The 15,844-nt window shown below is 46.3% G+C and overlaps 1 protein-coding gene across 6 annotated transcripts in view; it reads right to left on the bottom strand.

Annotated features, from left to right (window-relative positions):
• Positions 1-15,844, bottom strand: part of MINK1 (misshapen like kinase 1) — a gene marked incomplete at its 5' end in the record, with an annotated part of 96,832 nt that overhangs the window by 70,999 nt on the left and 9,989 nt on the right. For all 6 annotated transcript variants that reach the window (XM_056570040.1, XM_056570043.1, XM_056570046.1 and 3 more), the window contains 6 exon segments: positions 1,995-2,049; positions 5,189-5,319; positions 5,417-5,507; positions 7,293-7,403; positions 13,324-13,449; positions 13,586-13,642. In XM_056570040.1, the coding sequence (XP_056426015.1) occupies positions 1,995-2,049; positions 5,189-5,319; positions 5,417-5,507; positions 7,293-7,403; positions 13,324-13,449; positions 13,586-13,642 (571 nt within the window).

Below are 15,844 nucleotides of genomic sequence, written 5' to 3'. Positions count from 1 at the left end.
CCAGAGGACAAGTGTACTGAAGACCAACCCACCATCACCAGAGGACGAGTGTACTGAATACCAACCCACCATCACCAGAGGACGAGTGTACCGAATACCAACCCACCATCACCAGAGGACAAGTGTACGGAAGACAAACCCACCATCACCAGAGGACGAGTGTACTGAAGACAAACCCACCAGAGGACGAGTGTACTGAAGACAAACCCACGATCACCAGAGGACGAGTGTACTGAAGACCAACCCACCATCACCAGAGGACGAGTGTACTGAAGACCAACCCACCATCACCAGAGGACGAGAGTACTAAAGACCAACCCACCATCACCAGAGGACGAGCGTACTAAAGACCAACCCACCATCACCAGAGAACAAGTGTACTGACACCTAAACTACCATCATCAGAGGTCGAGTGTATTGACACCTAACCACCATCACCAGAGTAAGAGTGTACTGACAAGTAACCTACCATCACCAGAGGATGAGAGAACTGACACCTAACCTACCATCACCAGAGGACGAGTGAACTGACCCCTAACCTACCATCACCAGAGGAAGAGTGTAAAGACACCTAACCTACCATCACCAGAGGACGAGGGTACAGACACCTAACCTATCATCACCAGAGGACAAGTGTACTGACACCTAACCTACCATCACCTAAGGCCATGAGTACTGACACCTAACCTACCATCACCAGAGGATGAGTGTACTGACACCTAACCTACCATCACCAGAGGACGAGAGTACCGATACCTAACCCACCATCACCAGAGGACGAGTGTACTGAAGATTAACCCACCATCACCAGAGGACGAGTGTACTGACACCTAACCTACCATCACCAGAGGCCGTGAGTACTGACACCTAACCTACCATCACCAGAGGACGAGTGTACTGACACCTAACCTACCATCACCAGAGGCCGTGAGTACTGACACCTAACCTACCATCACCTGAGGACGAGTGTACTGACACCTAACCTACCATCACCAGAGGCCGTGAGTACTGACACCTAACCTACCATCACCAGAGGACGAGTATACTGACACCTAACCTATCATCACCAGAGGACGAGTGTACTGACACCTAACCTATCATCACCTGAGGACGAGTGTACTGACACCTGACTACCATCACCAGAAGACGAGTGTACTGACACCTAACATCAGAGGACGAGTGTACCGACACCTAACCTACCATCACCAGAGGCCGTGAGTACTGACACCTAACCTACCATCACCAGAGGACGAGTGTACTGACAACTAACCTATCATCACCAGAGGACGAGTGTACTGACACCTAACCTACCATCACCTGAGGACGAGTGTACTGACACCTAACCTACCATCACCAGAGGCCGTGAGTACTGACACCTAACCTACCATCACCTGAGGACGAGTGTACTGACACCTAACCTACCATCACCAGAGGCCGTGAGTACTGACACCTAACCTACCATCACCAGAGGCCGTGAGTACTGACACCTAACCTATCATCACCTGAGGACGAGTGTACTGACACCTAACCTATCATCACCTGAGGACGAGTGTACTGACAACTAACCTACCATCACCTGAGGACGAGTGTACTGACACCTGACCTACCATCACCAGAGGACTAGTGTACTGACACCTAACCATGAAGCCCCTTTTGAAGCTATCCTGTGGTAGCTAAGCTCACTGACTGCCCTGGTTTCAGCCCAAGGCACTCACACGGGTCACAGGGTCATATTAATATTCTCTATAAATTAGTAAAAGTAAAACAGATTTGGCCGTTTCAGACTCTGGACCAGAAAAAAACTTCGATGTACGACCCACACACAATCCATGATGGGCTCTAGATAAAACATCATAAGAGAATCCATCCCATCAGGTCTCCCACTACTGCCCATTCAGCAGGAACGCTCCATTACTACAAAGCTCTTAATGTAAGACACCGACAGGGGATTTATAATGGACGGGAGCTGTAATAACATTGAGAACAGAACTCACGTGGTGCGCCCTCTGCCATCTCTATAGCGGTGATACCCAGAGACCAAATGTCACTCTGTAGAGAGAGAAAGAAGGTTACAACTATGATTAACACCCTATATGGGTGATACAGGCAAATGGGAAGGGGCTATGAGTCTCCTCCTCCTGCAGGGTGATATATATAGAAGGAGCTATGAGTCTCCTCCTCCTGCAGGGTGATATATATATATAGAAGGAGCTATGAGTCTCCTCCTCCTGCAGGGTGATTTATATATATAGAAGGAGCTATGAGTCTCCTCCTCCTGCAGGGTGATATATATATATAGAAGGAGCTATGAGTCTCCTCCTCCTGCAGGGTGATATATATAGAAGGATCTGTGAGTCTCCTCCTCCTGCAGGGTGATATATATAGAAGGAGCTATGAGCCTCCTCCTCCTGCAGGGTGATATATATAGAAGGAGCTATGAGTCTCCTCCTCCTGCAGGGTGATACAGATAGAAGGAGCTATGAGTCTCCTCCTCCTGCAGGGTGATATATATAGAAGGAGCTATGAGTCTCCTCCTCCTGCAGGGTGATATATATAGAAGGATATATGAGTCTCCTCCTCCTGCAGGGTGATATATATAGAAGGATATATGAGTCTCCTCCTCCTGCAGGGTGATATATATAGAAGGAGCTATGAGTCTCCTCCTCCTGCAGGGTGATATATATAGAAGGAGCTATGAGTCTTCTCCTCCTGCAGGGTGATATATATAGGAGCTATGAGTCTTCTCCTCCTGCAGGGTGATATATATAGAAGGAGCTATGAGTCTCCTCCTCCTGCAGGGTGATATATATATAGAAGGAGCTATGAGTCTCCTCCTCCTGCAGGGTGATATATATAGAAGGATCTATGAGTCTCCTCCTCCTGCAGGGTGATATATATATAGAAGGAGCTATGAGTCTCCTCCTCCTGTAGGGTGATATATATATATAGAAGGAGCTATGAGTCTCCACCTCCTGCAGGGTGATATATATATATAGAAGGATCTATGAGTCTCCTCCTCCTGCAGGGTGATATATATAGAAGGATCTATGAGTCTCCTCCTCCTGCAGGGTGATATATATAGAAGGATATATGAGTCTCCTCCTCCTGCAGGGTGATATATATGGAAGGAGCTATGAGTCTCCTCCTACTGCAGGGTGATATATATAGAAGGATATATGAGTCTCCTCCTCCTGCAGGGTGATATATATAGAAGGAGCTATGAGTCTCCTCCTACTGCAGGGTGATATATATAGAAGGATATATGAGTCTCCTCCTCCTGCAGGGTGATATATATAGAAGGAGCTATAAGTCTCCTCCTCCTGCAGGGTGATATATATATATATATATATATATATATATAGAAGGAGCTATGAGTGTCCTCCTCCTGCAGGGTGATATATATATAGAAGGATCTATGAGTCTCCTCCTCCTGCAGGGTGATATATATAGAAGGAGCTATGAGTCTCCACCTCCTGCAGGGTGATATATATAGAAGGATATATGAGTCTCCTCCTCCTGCAGGGTGATATATATAGAAGGAGCTATAAGTCTCCTCCTCCTGCAGGGTGATATATATATATATATATATAGAAGGAGCTATGAGTCTCCTCCTCCTGCAGGGTGATATATATATAGAAGGGGCTATGAGTCTCCTCCTCCTGCAGGGTGATATATATAGAAGGGGCTATGAGTCTCCTCCTCCTGCAGGGTGATATATATAGAAGGATATATGAGTCTCCTCCTCCTGCAGGGTGATATATATAGAAGGAGCTATTAGTCTCCTCCTCCTGCAGGGTGATACATATAGAAGGAGCTATGAGTCTCCTCCTCCTGCAGGGTGATATATATAGGATATATGAGTCTCCTCCTCCTGCAGGGTGATATATATAGAAGGATATATGAGTCTCCTCCTCCTGCAGGGTGATATATATAGAAGGATATATGAGTCTCCTCCTCCTGCAGGGTGATATATATGGAAGGAGCTATGAGTCTCCTCCTCCTGCAGGGTGATATATATAGAAGGAGCTATGAGTCTCCTCCTCCTGCAGGGTGAAATATATAGAAGGATATATGAGTCTCTTCCTCCTGCAGGGTGATATATATGGAAGGAGCTATGAGTCTCTTCCTCCTGCAGGGTGATATATATATATGGAAGGATCTATGAGTCTCCTCCTCCTGCAGGGTGATATATATAGAAGGATATATGAGTCTCCTCCTCCAGTAGGGTGATATATATAGAAGGAGCTATGAGTCTCCTCCTCCTGCAGGGTGATATATATAGAAGGAGCTATGAGTCTCCTCCTCCTGCAGGGTGATATATATAGAAGGATATATGAGTCTCCTCCTCCTGCAGGGTGATATATATATAGAAGGATATATGAGTCTCCTCCTCCTGCAGGGTGATATATATAGAAGGAGCTATGAGTCTCCTCCTCCTGCAGGGTGATATATATATATATATAGAAGGAGCTATGAGTCTCCTCCTCCTGCAGGGTGACATAGATAGAAGGAGCTATGAGTCTCCTCCTCCTGCAGGGTGATATATATATAGAAGGAGCTATGAGTCTCCTCCTCCTGCAGGGTGATATATATATAGAAGGATATATGAGTCTCCTCCTCCTGCAGGGTGATCTATATATAGAAGGAGCTATGAGTCTCCTCCTCCTGCAGGGTGATATATATATATAGAAGGAGCTATGAGTCTCCTCCTCCTGCAGGGTGATACATATAGATGGAGCTATGAGTCTCCTCCTCCTGCAGGGTGATATATATAGAAGGATATATGAGTCTCCTCCTCCTGCAGGGTGATATATATAGAAGGATATATGAGTCTCCTCCTCCTGCAGGGTGATACATATAGATGGAGCTATGAGTCTCCTCCTCCTGCAGGGTGAGCTAGATTAGTTGGCTCCTCCCTCTGCAGGGTGACCTAGATTAGTTGGCTCCTCCCTCTGCAGGGTGATCTAGATTAGTTGGCTCCTCCCTCTGCAGGGTGATCTAGATTAGTTGGCTCCTCCCTCTGCAGGGTGATCTAGATTAGTTGGCTCCTCCCTCTGCAGGGTGATCTAGATTAGTTGGCTCCTCCCTCTGCAGGGTGATCTAGATTAGTTGGCTCCTCCCTCTGCAGGGTGATCTAGATTAGTTGGCTCCTCCCTCTGCAGGGTGACACGCATTAATCTTCTCGTACCCTGTAGTCGTATGTGGCATCTGGGTTCTCATCACAGGCGATGACCTCCGGTGCCATCCAGTAGGGTGTGCCTATGAAGGTGTTCCTTCTCCCCACGGTGCGGTCTAGCTGGGCGCTGACGCCAAAATCAACTACATAACGTAAAAGAGAAGAGAGAGAATGTGGTGAGAGGTGGAGGAGCAGAGGACATTTGGGGGGTGGTATCACCCTCCTCACCCCTCTACTCACCCAGCTTCACCTCGGCGTTCTCAGTCAGCAGCACGTTCTGCCCCTTGATGTCTCGGTGGATGACTTTGTGAGCGTGAAGGTGAGAGAGACCCTGCGGGTGACGGGAGCGGTTACCAGGACATACACCCCCATATATCAGCGTTTCCCATCCAGGGTGCCTCCAGATGTTTCGAAACTACAACTCCCAGCATGCCTGGACAGCCAAAGGCTGTCCAGGCATGCTGGGAGTTGTAGTTTCGCAACACCTGGAGGCACCCTGGTTGGGAAACACTGCCATATATAGTTACAGATTAGGGTGTCCGATCCCGCTGCTCAGCACTGCGGGAGCGGGGTGACCGGACACCGTAAGGCGGGAATTCCACTGAGGATTTTTTTTCCCCAAAAACTCTGTTAAACAAAAAAAAAAAAAAAGCCAATTTTCCCGCAAACCTTTTTTTTTTTTTTTTTTTTGCAAAAAAAACGCCGCCTCCAGATGTTAGCTGCAAGTCAATAGTAAACTGCAAAATGTCAGATCCACTTGGCGTTTTTCAGTTTGGCGTTTTGTTTTTTTTAAATCCTTTTTGTGTTTTTTCAGCAATTTCGGGCTCAGAGGCTGGATTTTTGCCCTGAAATCGTGGCGTTTTCCTCCCGTAGAAGTCTATGGGGGAGCAAAAACGCCAAGAAAAGCGCAGTGTTGGTTTTAACTTTGGCGTTTTGGCCGGCGGTTTTTATTCTTTCTTGGACTTTAGCGATCCAAAAAAGTGATGGAGATACCTTAAAAATGTACAATAAAAATGTAGTGTTTGTGTGTTTTTCACTATTTTGTTTATTTTTTTTTAGGTAGTACTACTACTCCCAGCATGGAACACATGATGGGAGTAGTAGTCCCTGTACTAATTGACAGATCGCCGCAGGCCCGTTGCGATCCTGTATAGTATATAGATGCAGCGGCAGCTCTTCTATGGTCCCCTGCACTGTTGTATATATACACCTAGTCATATTTGCCACAGAGAGCTGTGATTGGCCAGATGGTTCCAGCCAATCATAACTCTCTGTGGGAAATATGAATATGTGTATATATGATATATACAGCAGTGCAGGGGACCATAGGAGAGCGGCCGCCGCATCTATACATTATACAGGAAGATTGCAGCAGGTGTCAGGAGTGACACCCGGGGCGATCTTTCTATTAGTACAGGAACTACTACTCCCATCATGTGTTCCATGCTGGGAGTAGTAGTACTACCTAAAAAAAAAAAAAAAAAAATTGTGAAAAACACACAAACACTACATTTTTATTGTACATTTTTAAAGGTATCTCCATCACTTTTTTGGATCGCTAAAGTCCAAGAAAGAATAAAAACCGCCGGCCAAAACGCCAAAGTTAAAACCAACACTGCGCTTTCTTGGCGTTTTTGCTGTACTACCTAAAAAATGCAGAAAAAAAAAAAAAAAAAGAGAAAACAAAAAGTGAAACACACATACACACTATGAAAAATTTATAAAAATTTTGTTTATAAAAAAAAAAAAAAAAAAAAAAAAAAGAAATAGTTTAATTCATTTTTCTCCATGCATACTGCATCTTTTTTTTTTTCCTCCGGGTACCCAGTTTTGAAAAAAAAAAGGCTACATTTCACACAGGTAAAAATGCCAGTAAAAACACCGGAAAAAATGCCAAAATGCAGGGAAAAACAGTGGCAGTTTTTCTGGCATTTTTAAGCCTAAAAAAACGCAGTGCAAAAACCTCAGTGGAAGTGTAGCCTAAGAGGAGCGGCAGCCAGTGGGTACACATGGGTATCAGCCCGATCACAGTTACACATAAACTGCCCCCGCACAATCCCTCAGAGATGTGACCATAAGGTTAGAAGCCTCCCACATGCCCGGTGACAGATCTCACCCGCAGGATTTCCCGGCAGATGTAGGCGATGCAGTCCTCCTTCAGAGCGTTTCCTTTGGTGTTTTTCACCAGATCGGTGACTGATCCGGCTCCACAGAACTCCATCACCAGCTGCGGGAAGACAGAAGAAGTGACTACTGAGCATGCTCCCTAGTGGAGTCTTCCCCTATATTCACAGCAGAGTCCTTCCCTCATTACCCCCAGTAATCACAGCAGAGTCCTTCCCTCATTACCCCAGTAATCACAGCAGAGTCCTTCCCTTATTACCCCCAGTAATCACAGCAGAGTCCTTCCCTCATTACCCCAGTAATCACAGCAGAGTCCTTCCCCTCATTACCCCCAGTAATCACAGCAGAGTCCTCCCCCTCATTACCCCCAGTAATCACAGCAGAGTCCTTCCCTTATTACCCCCAGTAATCACAGCAGAGTCCTTCCCTCATTACCCCCAGTAATCACAGCAGATTCCTTCCCTCATTACCCCCAGTAATCACAGCAGAGTCCTTCCCTCATTACCCCAGTAATCACAGCAGAGTCCTTCCCTCATTACCCCAGTAATCACAGCAGAGTCCTTCCCTCATTACCCCAGTAATCACAGCAGAGTCCTTCCCTCATTACCCAGTAATCACAGCAGAGCCATCCCCTCATTACCCCCAGTAATCACAGCAGAGTCCTTCCCTTATTACCCCCAGTAATCACAGCAGAGTACTTCCATTATTACTCCCAGTAATCACAGCAGAGTCCTTCCCTCATTACCCCAGTAATCACAGCAGAGTCCTTCCCTCATTACCCCCAGTAATCACAGCAGATTCCTTCCCTCATTACCCCCAGTAATCACAGCAGAGTTCTTCCCTCATTACCCCAGTAATCACAGCAGAGTCCTTCCCTCATTACCCCAGTAATCACAGCAGAGTCCTCACTCATATCCCCAGTAATCACAGCAGAGTCCTTCCCTCATTACCCCAGTAATCACAGCAGAGTCCTTCCCTCATTACCCCAGTAATCACAGCAGAGTCCTTCCCTCATTACCCCAGTAATCACAGCAGAGTCCTTCCCTCATTACCCCAGTAATCACAGCAGAGTCCTTCCCTCATTACCCCAGTAATCACAGCAGAGTCCTTCCCCTCATTACCCCCAGTAATCACAGCAGAGTCATCCCCTCATTACCCCCAGTAATCACAGCAGAGTCCTTCCCTCATTACCCCCAGTAATCACAGCAGAGTCATCCCCTCATTACCCCCAGTAATCACAGCAGAGTCCTTCCCTTATTACCCCCAGTAATCACAGCAGAGTCCTTCCCTCATTACCCCAGTAATCACAGCAGAGTCCTTCCCTCATTACCCCCAGTAATCACAGCAGGGTCCTTCCCTCATTACCCCCAGTAATCACAGCAGAGTCCTTCCCTCATTACCCCAGTAATCACAGCAGAGTCCTTCCCTTATTACCCCCAGTAATCACAGCAGAGTCCTTCCCTCATTACCCCAGTAATCACAGCAGAGTCCTTCCCCTCATTACCCCCAGTAATCACAGCAGAGTCCTCCCCCTCATTACCCCCAGTAATCACAGCAGAGTCCTTCCCTTATTACCCCCAGTAATCACAGCAGAGTCCTTCCCTCATTACCCCCAGTAATCACAGCAGATTCCTTCCCTCATTACCCCCAGTAATCACAGCAGAGTCCTTCCCTCATTACCCCAGTAATCACAGCAGAGTCCTTCCCTCATTACCCCAGTAATCACAGCAGAGTCCTTCCCTCATTACCCCAGTAATCACAGCAGAGTCCTTCCCTCATTACCCAGTAATCACAGCAGAGCCATCCCCTCATTACCCCCAGTAATCACAGCAGAGTCCTTCCCTTATTACCCCCAGTAATCACAGCAGAGTACTTCCATTATTACTCCCAGTAATCACAGCAGAGTCCTTCCCTCATTACCCCAGTAATCACAGCAGAGTCCTTCCCTCATTACCCCCAGTAATCACAGCAGATTCCTTCCCTCCTTACCCCCAGTAATCACAGCAGAGTTCTTCCCTCATTACCCCAGTAATCACAGCAGAGTCCTTCCCTCATTACCCCAGTAATCACAGCAGAGTCCTCACTCATATCCCCAGTAATCACAGCAGAGTCCTTCCCTCATTACCCCAGTAATCACAGCAGAGTCCTTCCCTCATTACCCCAGTAATCACAGCAGAGTCCTTCCCTCATTACCCCAGTAATCACAGCAGAGTCCTTCCCTCATTACCCCAGTAATCACAGCAGAGTCCTTCCCTCATTACCCCAGTAATCACAGCAGAGTCCTTCCCCTCATTACCCCCAGTAATCACAGCAGAGTCATCCCCTCATTACCCCCAGTAATCACAGCAGAGTCCTTCCCTCATTACCCCCAGTAATCACAGCAGAGTCATCCCCTCATTACCCCCAGTAATCACAGCAGAGTCCTTCCCTTATTACCCCCAGTAATCACAGCAGAGTCCTTCCCTCATTACCCCAGTAATCACAGCAGAGTCCTTCCCTCATTACCCCCAGTAATCACAGCAGAGTCCTTCCCTCATTACCCCCAGTAATCACAGCAGATTCCTTCCCTCATTACCCCCAGTAATCACAGCAGAGTCCTTCCCTCATTACCCCAGTAATCACAGCAGAGTCCTTCCCTCATTACCCCAGTAATCACAGCAGAGTCCTTCCCTCATTACCCCAGTAATCACAGCAGAGTCCTTCCCCTCATTACCCCCAGTAATCACAGCAGAGTCCTTCCCCTCATTACCCCAGTAATCACAGCAGAGTCCTTCCCTCATTAACCCCAGTAATCACAGCAGAGTCCTTCCCTCATTACCCCCAGTAATCACAGCAGAGTCCTTCCCTTATTATCCCCAGTAATCACAGCAGAGTCCTTCCCTCATTACCCCCAGTAATCACAGCAGAGTCCTTCCCTCATTACCCCCAGTAATCACAGCAGAGTCCTTCCCTCATTACCCCCAGTAATCACAGCAGAGTCCTTCCCTCATTACCCCCAGTAATCACAGCAGAGTCCTTCCCTCATTACCCCCAGTAATCGCAGCAGAGTCCTTCCCTCATTACCCCCAGTAATCGCAGCAGAGTCCTTCCCTCATTACCCCCAGTAATCACAGAAGAGTCCTTCCCTCATTACCCCCAGTAATCACAGCAGAGTCCTTCCCTCATTACCCCCAGTAATCGCAGCAGAGTCCATCCCTCATATCCCCAGTAATCACAGAAGAGTCCTTCCCTCATTACCCCCAGTAATCACAGCAGAGTCCTTCCCTCATTACCCCCAGTAATCACAGCAGAGTCCTTCCCCTCATTACCCCCAGTAATCACAGCAGAGTCCTTCCCTCATATCCCCAGTAATCACAGCAGAGTCCTTCCCTCATATCCCCAGTAATCACAGCAGAGTCCTTCCTTCATATCTCCAGTAATCACAGCAGAGTCCTTCCCTCATTACCCCCAGTAATCACAGCAGAGTCCTTCCCTCATACCCCCAGTAATCACAGCAGAGTCCTTCCCTCATATCCCCAGTAATCACAGCAGAGTCCTTCCTTCATATCTCCAGTAATCACAGCAGAGTCCTTCCCTCATTACCACCAATAATCACAGCAGAGTCCTTCCCTCATTACCCCAGTAATCACAGCAGAGTCCTTCCCTCATATCCCCAGTAATCACAACAGAGTCCTTCCCTCATATCCCCAGTAATCACAGCAGAGTCCTTCCCTCATATCCCCAGTAATCACAGCAGAGTCCTTCCCCTCATTACCCCCAGTAATCACAGCAGAGTCCTTCCCTCATATCCCCAGTAATCACAGTAGAATCCTTCCCTCATTACCCCCAGTAATCACAGCAGAGTCCTTCCCTTATTACCCCCAGTAATCACAGCAGAGTCCTTCCTTCATATCTCCAGTAATCACAGCAGAGTCCTTCCCTCATACCCCCAGTAATCACAGCAGAGTCCTTCCCTCATATCCCCAGTAATCACAGCAGAGTCCTTCCCTTATTACCCCCAGTAATCACAGCAGAGTCCTTCCCTCATACCCCCAGTAATCACAGCAGAGTCCTTCCCTCATACCCCCAGTAATCACAGCAAAGTCCTTCCTTCATTACCCCAGTAATCACAGCAGGGTCCTTCCCTCATTACCCCCAGTAATCACAGAAGGGTCCTTCCCTCATTACCCCCAGTAATCACAGCAGAGTCCTCCCCTCATTACCCCCAGTAATCACAGCAGAGTCCTTCCCTCATATCGCCAGTAATCACAGCAGAGTCCTTCCCTCATTACCCCCAGTAATCACAGCAGAGTCCTTCCCTCATTACCCCAGTAATCACAGCATAGTCCTCCCCCTCATTACCCCCAGTAATCACAGCAGAGTCCTTCCCTCATTACCCCCAGTAATCACAGCAGAGTCCTTCCCTCATTACCCCAGTAATCACAGCAGAGTCCTTCCCCTCATTACCCCAGTAATCACAGCAGAGTCCTTCCCTCATTAACCCCAGTAATCACAGCAGAGTCCTTCCCTCATTACCCCCAGTAATCACAGCAGAGTCCTTCCCTTATTATCCCCAGTAATCACAGCAGAGTCCTTCCCTCATTACCCCCAGTAATCACAGCAGAGTCCTTCCCTCATTACCCCCAGTAATCACAGCAGAGTCCTTCCCTCATACCCCCAGTAATCACAGCAGAGTCCTTCCCTCATATCCCCAGTAATCACAGCAGAGTCCTTCCTTCATATCTCCAGTAATCACAGCAGAGTCCTTCCCTCATTACCACCAATAATCACAGCAGAGTCCTTCCCTCATTACCCCAGTAATCACAGCAGAGTCCTTCCCTCATATCCCCAGTAATCACAACAGAGTACTTCCCTCATATCCCCAGTAATCACAGCAGAGTCCTTCCCTCATATCCCCAGTAATCACAGCAGAGTCCTTCCCCTCATTACCCCCAGTAATCACAGCAGAGTCCTTCCCTCATATCCCCAGTAATCACAGTAGAATCCTTCCCTCATTACCCCCAGTAATCACAGCAGAGTCCTTCCCTTATTATCCCCAGTAATCACAGCAGAGTCCTTCCCTCATTAACCCCAGTAATCACAGCAGAGTCCTTCCCTCATTACCCCCAGTAATCACAGCAGAGTCCTTCCCTCATTATCCCCAGTAATCACAGCAGAGTCCTTCCCTCATTAACCCCAGTAATCACAGCAGAGTCCTTCCCTCATTACCCCCAGTAATCACAGCAAAGTCCTTCCTTCATTACCCCAGTAATCAAAGCAGGGTCCTTCCCTCATTACCCCCAGTAATCACAGCAGAGTCCTTCCCTCATTACCCCCAGTAATCACAGCAAAGTCCTTCACTCATTACCCCCAGCAATCACAGCAGAGTCCTTCCCTCATTACCCCCAGTAATCACAGAAGGGTCCTTCCCTCATTACCCCCAGTAATCACAGCAGAGTCCTCCCCTCATTATCCCCAGTAATCACAGCAGAGTCCTTCCCTCATATCGCCAGTAATCACAGCAGAGTCCTTCCCTCATTACCCCCAGTAATCACAGCAGAGTCCTTCCCTCATTACCCCAGTAATCACAGCATAGTCCTCCCCCTCATTACCCCCAGTAATCACAGCAGAGTCCTTCCCTCATTACCCCCAGTAATCACAGCAGAGTCCTTCCCTCATTACCCCAGTAATCACAGCAGAGTCCTTCCCCTCATTACCCCAGTAATCACAGCAGAGTCCTTCCCTCATTAACCCCAGTAATCACAGCAGAGTCCTTCCCTCATTACCCCCAGTAATCACAGCAGAGTCCTTCCCTTATTATCCCCAGTAATCACAGCAGAGTCCTTCCCTCATTAACCCCAGTAATCACAGCAGAGTCCTTCCCTCATTACCCCCAGTAATCACAGCAGAGTCCTTCCCTCATTATCCCCAGTAATCACAGCAGAGTCCTTCCCTCATTAACCCCAGTAATCACAGTCCCCGCCCCCTGCAGGTCATAAATAATATAGCCTTCATGAGACCTCATGCTTCAGCGCTGCTCTCACCCATAGCTGGTCGTCATTTCCGGGTGGGCTCTTCTTAATGAAGGCTCCATAATACGTTGCGATGTTGCGGTGATGTGAATACTTCTTCAACATGTTAATTTCCTGCTTGATCTCCTCCTCTTCATCCTGCACGAGGGAAACACAAAACACATAATGGCGCCATATAGTCACACATTATTATAGAGCAAGAAGACACCGCAGGATGTGGGCATCAGATGACCTCTACAAATCACCCCAAATATCACCCAACAGGAGTCCTCACCTCCGTAACATCCATGACCTTGATGGCGGCCAGCTGACCCGTCTTAACATGACGACCCTGAAATAAAGGAGACAGAGGGCAAAGGTCACTACATCAGCAAGGTAGAGGGGTGAGAGCAATGGTGGACAGAGACACCCAAAACGGGGAGGGGCAGACCCATAGATTTATCTGTATCACCCTGCAGGAGGAGGAGACTCATAGCTCCTTCTATATATATTACCCTGCAGGGGGAGGAGTCTCATAGCACCTTCTATATATATCACCCTACAGGGGGAGGAGACTCATAGCTCCTTCTATATATATCACCCTGCAGGAGGAGGAGACTCATAGCTCCTTCTATATATATCACCCTGCAGGAGGAGGAGACTCATATCTCCTTCTATATATATATATCACCCTGCAGGAGGAGGAGACTCATAGCTCCTTCTATATACATCACCCTGCAGGAGGAGGAGACTCATAGCTCCTTCTATATATATCACACTGCAGGGGGAGGAGACTCATAGCTCCTTCTATATATATCCCCCTGCAGGAGGAGGAGACTCATAGCCCCTTCTATATATATATCCCTAAATGAATCACTATGTTTTAATATGTTTCATAGCATAAGAGCATGATGTCAGCCATTTTGTGTATGTTCTAAATAAGACCACAATAATTCTAATAGAATAGAATAAGTTCTTCTATTCAAATGCAAGTCTGGGAGTAGAATATTTAGATGTCTACTTAGTTATTTATGGTGTTTAGATTAGAGACTGATAAGGGGTCTGGTTACATTCTCTAAACATTCACATCTGTGAAAGACCTACATCAAAATCTTATCTCTTCAAATAAATTGAAATATCTAATTGGAGAGACTGTGTCTATGAGAATCCAGGGTTTGATTACTAATAGATGTCAAAAGTAATCCCTGAATTGTTAATTATGGTTCCATCAATCAAGTGTGGAATTTGGGTTTAAGACCAATTATTGACAGTTAACCCTTAATGGTAATGATGCTAATTGCTCATGCAACAGCAAGCCCTAGTGGATGGGTAGGCGACATTACACCACAGGAAAGGCATTATGGGTGATGTGCTCAATGCATTCTGGGTAGTATAATGATGTCATAGTCATTACCATATGTACAAGCCCAACCTACATTCATTGGGGAATTCCAATTTACGATAGTGTCTAACTAATTAAAAAGTCTGGTAAACCAGATGTTACAGAAGTCTGAATTCAACTGCTCTAACTGGGAACTGGTGACAGGAGACTCTCTGTGCTGAGGGTTGTACTCTACAGAACACAAAAGACAAAGAGATCCACAAGATGGAAGCCATGAAAGCCATGTGAGATCCCTGCAAGCCAGAATGATCAAACGGTACCGACCCAATGGCTGTCCCAGACGATGAGATGGACCGTTCAGTGTTCCTCAGAGCAGAAGTAAGATTCTAACAAAGTTTTGGTAAGAGACACAAAAATGGTATTCCATTTAATTAAGACTAATTGGGAAAATGTGGATGGATTTATACCATTTAGATTGGTGAATAAACTAATAAAATAATTAATTATCTCGATATTGAGATTATAGTTTTAGAATATTGTGAAACTTCATTTTACCTGCAGAAGAATCAAGACTCATAATCTATCAAAGCATTAAATAATTGCTTAGACATTGATAGAATTCCTACTCGCCAACCTAGGTGTTATAAATATATTTCCCACACAGGAAACTTGTTTCAAGTTCTTCCTCCTAAAATATAGAGCAAGATCATATATCTCTGCTAATTGTCTTAATGTCTTACCAAGATAATGTATAGAAAATAGTCCAGAATGGGGCAGAAGTATATCATAGTTCTTCCATGTTTATATTCTTAGATGGATTTTCCCATTCATGGAGTCATGTGATTTGTAGTTGGTTAGAAGGGGGCAGGGAGTGTATTTAGCATTCCATTTTGATGTCTATGATTAGATATTACCCATCTTGATATCATGGGGTTCCTCTGAATAGAGTGATATGTAACAGTTTTATTATATGATATTCTAACCTGGTAGCTTTTGTTTATTGTAACAAGTTACTTACTACTCACATGTATTGTTCTACTATATGTAGCGAATTAACAAACATACTGTTTACTAGTATCTAATTGATATTCATTTGCATATATCATTGTGTTTATTATTCATTTATGTTTATAATCTTATAACCAATAAATCTGCATACTTTAGAATACCTGTGTATTATTGTATATTGCAAAACTACATCCTTAAAGGGGT

The sequence above is a fragment of the Hyla sarda genome, chromosome 4 (assembly GCF_029499605.1).
Source record: "Hyla sarda isolate aHylSar1 chromosome 4, aHylSar1.hap1, whole genome shotgun sequence".
Lineage (NCBI taxonomy): Eukaryota > Metazoa > Chordata > Amphibia > Anura > Hylidae > Hyla > Hyla sarda.
This window is presented reverse-complemented; position numbering and strand designations above follow the sequence as displayed.